Source organism: Microtus ochrogaster, chromosome 10 (assembly GCF_000317375.1).
Source record: "Microtus ochrogaster isolate Prairie Vole_2 chromosome 10, MicOch1.0, whole genome shotgun sequence".
NCBI lineage: Eukaryota > Metazoa > Chordata > Mammalia > Rodentia > Cricetidae > Microtus > Microtus ochrogaster.
Window position 1 is genome coordinate 61,076,149 of NC_022016.1, and position 8,584 is coordinate 61,084,732.

The 8,584-nt window shown below is 41.9% G+C and overlaps 1 protein-coding gene across 1 annotated transcript in view; it reads left to right on the top strand.

Annotated features, from left to right (window-relative positions):
- Macf1 (microtubule-actin crosslinking factor 1) overlaps positions 1–8,584 on the top strand; it is a 342,147-nt gene that overhangs the window by 191,910 nt on the left and 141,653 nt on the right. Inside the window, exons 19-24 of the mRNA XM_026782286.1 lie at positions 580–684; positions 1,489–1,584; positions 2,657–2,782; positions 5,169–5,321; positions 7,402–7,556; positions 8,275–8,401. Coding sequence (XP_026638087.1) covers positions 580–684; positions 1,489–1,584; positions 2,657–2,782; positions 5,169–5,321; positions 7,402–7,556; positions 8,275–8,401 — 762 coding nt within the window. The remainder of the gene's footprint in view (positions 1–579; positions 685–1,488; positions 1,585–2,656; positions 2,783–5,168; positions 5,322–7,401; positions 7,557–8,274; positions 8,402–8,584) is intronic.

The window sequence follows — 8,584 nt, forward strand, 5'->3', positions numbered from 1 at the left end:
GTGTCTGCTTGTGTGGTGCTGGCTAACTAGTGTGTCTGCTTGTGTGATACTGGCTAACTAGTATGTGTCTGCTTGTGTGGTACTGGCTAACTAGTGTGCCCTTTTGTTAGTTTTTGGCTAACTAACCACTCTAGCCATGTTTGCTCTTCCCTCTACCTCCTGAGTTCTCACAATTTACTCAGAGCTAGCTCAGGTCTTGTGCTTTCCAAATTCCTTCCCTTTAATTCTCTCATTTTTGCCTTTTTTTCTGAGACTCCCCCAAGCGTTTCCGGTTTATACATCACATTTTGGTTTTTTGGGTTTTTTTTTTTTTCTTTCGAGACAGGGTTTCTCTGTAGCTTTGGAGCCTGTCCTGGAACTCCCTTTGTAGACCAGGCTGGCCTCGAACTCAGAGATCCTCCTGCCTCTGCCTCCCAAGTGCTGGGATTAAAGGCGTGCGCCACCACCGCCCGTCTATACATCACATTTTGGCACCAATCCTGTTATAGGACTTTAAAGTCAGGAGGGAACATTGTGTTTTCTTTATTGCCTCTTCTTCTTTAATAGCATTTATTCTATAAAATTAAATTCAATTTGCAGGAGTTGACAATGGAACTGGAAGGGAAACAAGATGTATTTCGTTCTCTACAAGATACAGCAGAACGCTTGTCACTTGAGAACCATCCAGCTAAACAAACAGTGGAGGTTTGTGGTCTTAGTGTGTGTTAAGGTCAACGTGTTGTTGTGAAGCTGTTGAAATCAGAAGCTTTGTCCTCCAAGGCCAGAGGAGATGTCACATCCCTTGTTTTAGATCATCTCCCTTCCTATCCCAGACTGTTCAGTAGCCCCAAAAGCCTGCACAGTTTCAGTAGTTTGAGGAGACTATTATTAAGAAGAAGTTAAGAGACTGTGACTCTTGATTTATACACACACACACACACACACACACACACACACACACACACACACACACATCTTACTTCTCTCTTAAAAAAGATTTTTATGTTACATTATGAGAGTGTTTGTATGTCTGTGTACCACATGCATGCCTGGTACCTATAGAGGCCTGAAGATGGCATTGAATGCCCTGATTACTGGGAGCTACCATGTGGGTGCTGGAAACCAAACCTCTATAGGAACTCTAGAAGAGCGCCAGCGCTCTTAACCACTGAGCTGCCTCTAGCCCCGCATCATGCTTCTTGTTGGTGTAGTGCTGTTGCCCAGAGAGCAAAACAGTAGAAGAACCAGGAGGGATTTATTTATTTATGCTATGTATTTTTCTGAATTAGTTATAACTGAGTATAGAAGAAGCTTTTTCTGGGTAACCCATTTTTAACCAAGGCAAGCTTATTTCTCCCAAGAAGCATTTTACTGGTGTCAGTTAATGTCTCTATGTCTCCCTTTTGTGTTCTTCATCAGTAGCAGAGTTGTATTTGGAAAGAGACTCACACATATCATTTGAACCTCTTAAACTCAATGCCCTCTGCACATGTGCTTGGCTCTTTACAGGCATATAGTGCTGCTGTCCAGTCACAGCTGCAGTGGATGAAGCAGCTGTGCTTATGTGTGGAACAACATGTGAAAGAGAATGCAGCTTACTTCCAGGTATGGTGGTGGTGGTGGTGTACTTCTGTACTTACACCAAAGGTTAGATTTAAAATACACCAATATAGTAAAACCGGGTGTGGTGCTACACACCTGTGATTCTAGCATTCAGGAGGTAGAGTTAGGAGATTCAGAAATTCAAGACTAGCCTTGGGCTACATGAGATCCTGCCTCAAAAAACTGGGGAGAGGTGGCTAACAAACATTCATACCAGTTATCTTTTACTGTATAAGACAACTCTAAAAACTTAGCTGTTTCGACTATTAATCATGAGTGATTTCAATTTGGTCTTTGCTCAGCTAAGTGGGTTTTTTCCTCTGCAGCTTGTCTCATCTTGCCTGTCATGTGCACGGCTGCAGGTAGCTATGGCTAGTGGGCAGGGACTGTTTGATCCCAAATGGCATTATTCACGTATCTGAAAGTTGGCTAGGGGACAGCATGTATAGACAACCCTGGTGTCCAGTAGACTTCTTTACAAAGTGACTGTACTACAAGAGAGAAGAGCCCACATGCACAGGCACTTTCTTCTGTTTCTGACATTTGTGTTGCATTGGTGAAAGCAATGCAGCTTCAAGAGTGGGAGACAAATTACCCCTTGAGGAGAAGATCGTAAAATATTAAGATTCTCCTTACCTCCACCTATTACAACAGCAAAAAAACACATTTTTCTTCATGTGAGGGTGGAGGAGGAAAGAAGCTATTTTCTCTCTTACATTTATCTCTTTAGTTATATAATTACATCAGTGAGGTAAACATTGTTTCACCTAGCTTCTAGGTTATTTCATGAACTAGGCCTCATACCAAGTGCTGCCACCAAACATAAGTCAAGAAGGGTGAAGCAGGCTATCTTCATATCAGATATAGTGAGTGTTACTGGAAATCATCAGTAATACTTTACACTGTGCTTTTTTAAGCCCTCTGGTTTGTACTCTGGGGCCTTTTGTAATGGGCGGTCACAGGTCCAAGAGAGTGTAATCAGCTTGGTTCAGCTTGGCACAGAAAGTTCCTTCTTTGTGAACCTTTCACTGTGCTGAGGCATTGAGCACAATCCAGACTTTCCCTGTTTCCACAGTTCTTCAGTGATGCCCGAGACCTGGAGTCATTCCTGAGAAACCTCCAAGACTCCATCAAACGAAAATATACCTGCGACCACAGCACCAGTCTGTCCCGCCTCGAGGACCTGCTCCAGGACTCCATGGTGGGTGTTGCCTTGGTGGGAATTTTTGCTTCTGAGAAACAGAGTAAATGGTGTCAGCTGCTGCCACATCTATATCCTTGAAAGCTGCGGGGCAATAAGTACGGCTCACCTCCCAGTTGTCCAGTCAGTGCTGTCATCTCTTCTGTTTTCCTCCTTTGAAGAAGTTGCTGATGAGATTCCTTTGGGGAACTATGAAGTAAAGTCCTTGTAACTGTTCCCTGGGCCACCTGGTGCCCATGTTTTCTCTGCTTCATCCTTGTTTTATTGTAGTCATTGGAGCCGAGACTGATGCTAAGAGATTAAGTGGCATAGATATGTTTTTACTCTTTTGAAGCACACACACAGATCTGAACCAGTTTTTTTCCTTGACTGTTTTCTTTTGGTAATGATGAGATATTAGGAAGTTGATTTTAGTTACTAAGGGCAGCATTAATATCTTAAGTAGATATAATACAATATTTGTCCAATTTTTTAAATGTAATATTAACTTTTAAAGATAGTTCTTTATACAGTTTTTATTCAAAATCAATTTTAGATTTATTTGCTCCAGTAAGTTATTCCTTTAGGAGTTGCAGTTGTAAACTCAGCATCAGAATACAGAATTGTCAAGACAGGGCTCAGCAGCCTCGCAGGAGGCATGCTGCAGGGGAGGAGCTAGAAGATTGCACATCTCAGGAGATGAGTCCAAATAATAGAGACACATTTTTGTCTCTCTTGTAACTCAAAAGCATTTTTGTTTTGCTTCACTTTAGCTTTATTTATTTGACTTACATTTTTTCGAGACAGGGTTTCTCTGTAGCTTTGGAGCCCGTCCTGGAACTAGCTCTTGTAGACCAGGCTGGCCTCTAACTCACAGAGATCCACCCGCCTCTGCCTCCTGGAGTGCTGGGATTAAAGGTGTGTGTGCGCTACCCTCGCCCTAATTGTGGGTGAAAGTAGGACGTTTTTGGTGTTGAGGATCAAACCTCCAGTCTCGTTTACAACATACAAGCTCTGTACCACTGTTATCACTGTCCTAATTTTCTTTTCATTTTTTCTCTCTTTTCCCTTCTTTCTTTTTTTTATAACGGCTTCACACACAAGTAGGCTTACATTCGGTGCTTCATTTGGGCAAATGGAATGTTAACTTGAAATGAAAGCTACAAACTTAACTTTACAGTTACTGTCTTTAAAATGTCTTTCTCAGAGGTACTACAAGTGTGAAGGAGGACTGTCATCCTTGGCTCTGCTCTCCTCCCTCCCACAGAGTACCTTCCTGTTGTAGGGTAACCCTCTGCAGTTGTCGCATCTTCTCTTCTCAAGGAGGGTGGTTGCTGCTCTGTTCCCTCTTCTCCAGGTCAGGGGCATCGGGTTGGTGGCATCATCGGGGCATGGAGTCACGGCTGGGTCTGCTCCTCAGCTTCTTCACCAGGTTCCAGAGCACCTGTCCTGGCCTCTGGTTCTTTTTAGAGCTTTTCCCACGATGAACACTTGGTCTTTGGACCTAGAGATGTTTGGCTTGTGGGTTAGACATCTTTACTGCAAGGAAACTGGAATGGGAAGACTAGCTCTCAAGTGTGGAAGTGTGGCTGTCTCCCCGTATCTTCCATTCCTCTTTCTTCACTAATAAGTTAAAGTTGTATTTCTTCCAACCATGCTCCCGGGGACAGGCACAGGTAGTTTTTTTAAGAATTTCTTTTTCTTTATCTGTATATTCTTAATTCTTTAATAATATATTTCTTAACATTATTAACTCTTTACTCTTACTACATCCCTGTCCATCCTAAGAAAGCCCTCTTTCTGGGGACTTTCATGTCTCACCATGGGTTGGACCATTCTGGACAGTAGATAAAGGTTATCACTTACTCTCCAATGGAATTGATAGCATTCTGCTACCAATTTTGTTGACAAGTTTATTAGCTTTTAAGGTAATTGGGTTTGCAGAGATTTTAGAATTTTGACTTTTTGCATGATACTACATTCAAGCCAATCAAATTTATGCGAATACAGCACGGCAAGATAAATCCAAAATCATTTGTCATGATGCTTTCACCAACAACATTTGTTCTGAGCTGTATTTGAGAAAATCCTTCATTAGTTCCATTGCTGTGCTCGGCAACTAGGCATTTGTTTTATTTATTTCTTGCATGTGGCTTCATTGGTCATTGTTTAGAGTACAAGGAGAAAGCTGCAGATTTAGAGTACAAAAGCATCTGAAAGAAGACAGACATTCTCTCCCTTTTCCCTTTATCCTTGTCTATACCATTATCTAAGATAGCTCCACTAAGGATCCCTACTTAACTGAGAAATGACATTCTCTTAGGGAGTGGAACATTGCCATTTTCATTATCGACTTAGTGACTCAGAATACCAACGTTAATGTCTTTTTGTTTGTCTTGTTTTATAGGATGAAAAGGAGCAGCTTATACAGTCCAAGAGTTCCGTTGCCAGTCTTGTTGGGAGATCAAAAACCATTGTCCAGCTAAAACCGCGCAGTCCAGACCATCTGCTAAAGAGCACTATATCTGTGAAGGCCATTTGTGACTACCGGCAGATTGAGGTGAGAGAGGAGCAGGCACCTGGCCTCCAAAGAGAAGGGGGTGAGAAGGGAAGCCTTCAATTAGTGTTACATTAGCAGAAAAAAGGAAAAAACTAAGTCTATAAACCGGGTACTTATGGAGGTCAGAGGATATGGAGTTTAAGACCAGTTGGGTCTGTTTGAGACCCTGTCTTTATAAAAAAGAGAGACCAAAAAGATTTAAAAGCAAGAGAAAAGGATTTTAAAATGGAAATTTAAGTGTAATCTTTTATCAACATAAACAACAAACCCTCCAGTCTATAATCCTGTCGTGCTCCTTTCCTTAGTGATTGGCGTCATCATTCATTCACTGTGTAAGTGTTGATAGAGAAGGACTTTGTTACACTTTGGGGATACATTTAGCTCCCTTGTCCTGGTTGTTCCTACAGCTCACAGGGTCACCAAGTCAATGCTAGCTTGTAAATAATCTCTCGGGGCTGCTGTTACTATGCCTAAATCAGATTGTATGTTTCTTGTATTTGGATTGTTATACTAGCCTTCTCATTTAGTTCATTCTTTATCCAGCACATTCTTCTTAAGGAAGCTACACTCCTGTGTTGGTCCTACAGCATGTCATTGTTGTTCTTAGGGAGAGAGGCCTTAACTCCTTAATGTGGCTTTGAGGTTCTAAATAATATATATCTTTAGTTCTAGCCAAGACTGAGTCATCCTTTGTACCACTTCCTGGTACTGCATTTGTCACAGAAAACTGTGGTACTAAAAGTTTTGAATGTAGACCATGTTTGTTTGCTGACCACTGTGCTACTTTATCCTCTGTGTTGTAGCTGATACAGCACATCCCCTGACACATAGCAGACATGAATAACAATCTGTTGCACATGAGTGTGAGGGAAATGAGTCTGATATACCCCTATAAGCCTGGCATTAGAGAGGCTGAGACAGAGGGTCACTCCAAATTCAAGTCTGCCTTGACTACATAGTGTAAAAAAAACACAAACAAGTTAAAATAGTTGTCTCAACATTTTTTTCTAAGGCAGATTGTGTTTATTATTTGTCTCTCAAGAGAAAGAATTGATGACTCAAAATGATCAAACCTTTTTAGGAGCCTGGTAGGAAGAGGAGGAAGAGAGGGGAGGCGTGTCCCAGAAGCAGAGCTGTGATGCATATCTCAGCGACTCTTACTCCGTAGATGTTGGTCCAGAGATAGCTCTTGACAGTCTTAAGGTCTCCTTGTAACTCACATGCTGGTTATTCCCATGACAGGCACTTTATTAATACCTCTTTCCTTGACTTACTATGGATTTACATATTTTAGGGACCCTCACTAAGTGGTAGCAAATCAATCCTTACTTTTCCTTTCTTTTTCTTTCTTAAAGAAAGTAAACAGATTTATTGAATATACTTGCAAGGGATAGTGGACAAAAATACTACCTTAATAACACAACTTATTTTTTGCCTGTACATGCATGTATGGTGTGTATGCATGCATGTGAATATGTTTACATGGCAGGATACATGTACACCAGGGTGCTCGTGCCTGTAGAGGACAGAGGTAGTTCCTCCATCACTCTCCAGACTAAATTTACTGAGGTGGGGATTCTTGGCAATTGGAGCTTACTGATTGGACTAGTCTAGCTAGGCAGTGTGTCCTGGGATATCCTCCTCTGCCTCCTAACCCATGGGATTATGGTGGTCTGCCTTGCCTACCTGACTTTCATGTGACACTAGGAATCTGAACTTTCATTCTCATCCTTGCACAAAAAAATTCTTTATGCACTGAGCCTAAGGAAAGCATTTATTTTATGCTCGTGTATATGTTTGTGTAAATGGCAGAGGACACAGGAGTTCCATGGTGCACCTGTGTTCCAGTGTGAGTGTGTAAGCCAGACAGCAACCTTTGGGAGCTGGTTTTTACCATGTGGATTCCAGGAATTGAACTCAGGTCATCAGGCCTGGCAGCAAGAACCTTTACTGACTAAGTGATGCTATGGCCCTGCAGATGTTTTTCTTAAGGAGACTTTTTTCTTAGATATTTCATAGCCTTGAGATCAGGCCTGTTGTTAGATTTTCTATTAGCAATAATTTGACTTCATCTTTTCAGATCACTATTTGCAAAAATGATGAATGTGTGTTGGAAGATAATTCTCAGAGGACCAAATGGAAAGTGATCAGCCCTACGGGGAACGAGGCAATGGTGCCATCAGTCTGCTTCATCATTCCCCCACCCAATAAGGATGCCATTGAGATGGCCAGCAGGTAACTATGGCAGTGTGCTACTCAGTACAGACCTCCCATTAGAGGTTTCAAGTGCCCCACTACCAGCCAGGTGTTTTTCATGATGGATGGTTGTGAGCCACCATGTGGGTGCTGGGAACTGAACTCAGCACCTCCGGAGGAGCAGCCAGTGCTCTTAGCCTCTGAGTCATCCTTCCAGCCCCCTTTATTTTTATTTTTTATGTAACTGAGATCCTGATGCCTAGTTTTCCTTTCTAATTTTTGTTTTTCAAGATAGGACTTCTTTGCCTAGCTCTCCAGACCAGGCTCGCCTCGAACTCCCAGAAATCTACCTTTCTCTGCCACTGGAAAATTTTAATCTGTAGTTTCCTTGTTTCCCAAGTGAACTTAAGTAGCTTTTGTAATTATTTCAGCATGTTTTGACTGCGTGGAGAACAGTAAAGTACTTGTAAGAAGTAATGGTGCCATTTTCCAACAGCTCCAAAGGGGATATTTTATCTATACTCTTTTATTCATGCTTTCCCTGTTATTTCTTCTCTCTGGCTTCTGGCAATCTTTTTACATGCTGGTAACATTTATGCTATTGAAGGTATGTTCTGACAGAATACCATACAGTCCAAATGAATGTCTCACTGAATTCCAAAGTTGCCTATATTGTCAGAACTTGTTACCTTTTCCTCTTAGCACCCAAGGTCTACCTTGCAGTCAGACCTCTAACATGCAGCCCCGTTATTTGTAGGGTAGAGCAATCTTACCAGAAGGTGATGGCCCTTTGGCACCAGCTGCATGTTAACACCAAAAGCCTTATCTCCTGGAACTATCTGCGGAAGGACCTTGACCTCATACAGACCTGGGACACAGAAAAGGTAATTGTGAAGCTGTTACCTCTGACTGATACTGCAGAGTAAGCTTTATTAGAAGGAGTTCTTTCATTACTGACACTTGTCCCCAGATTAATGAAGGAAAGTGGAGTCCAGGATATATTTCAGTATTAAGGACCTGAGAGCCTTATTAGCAACTAAAAGTGTCACTTAGAATGGTTCAAGAGC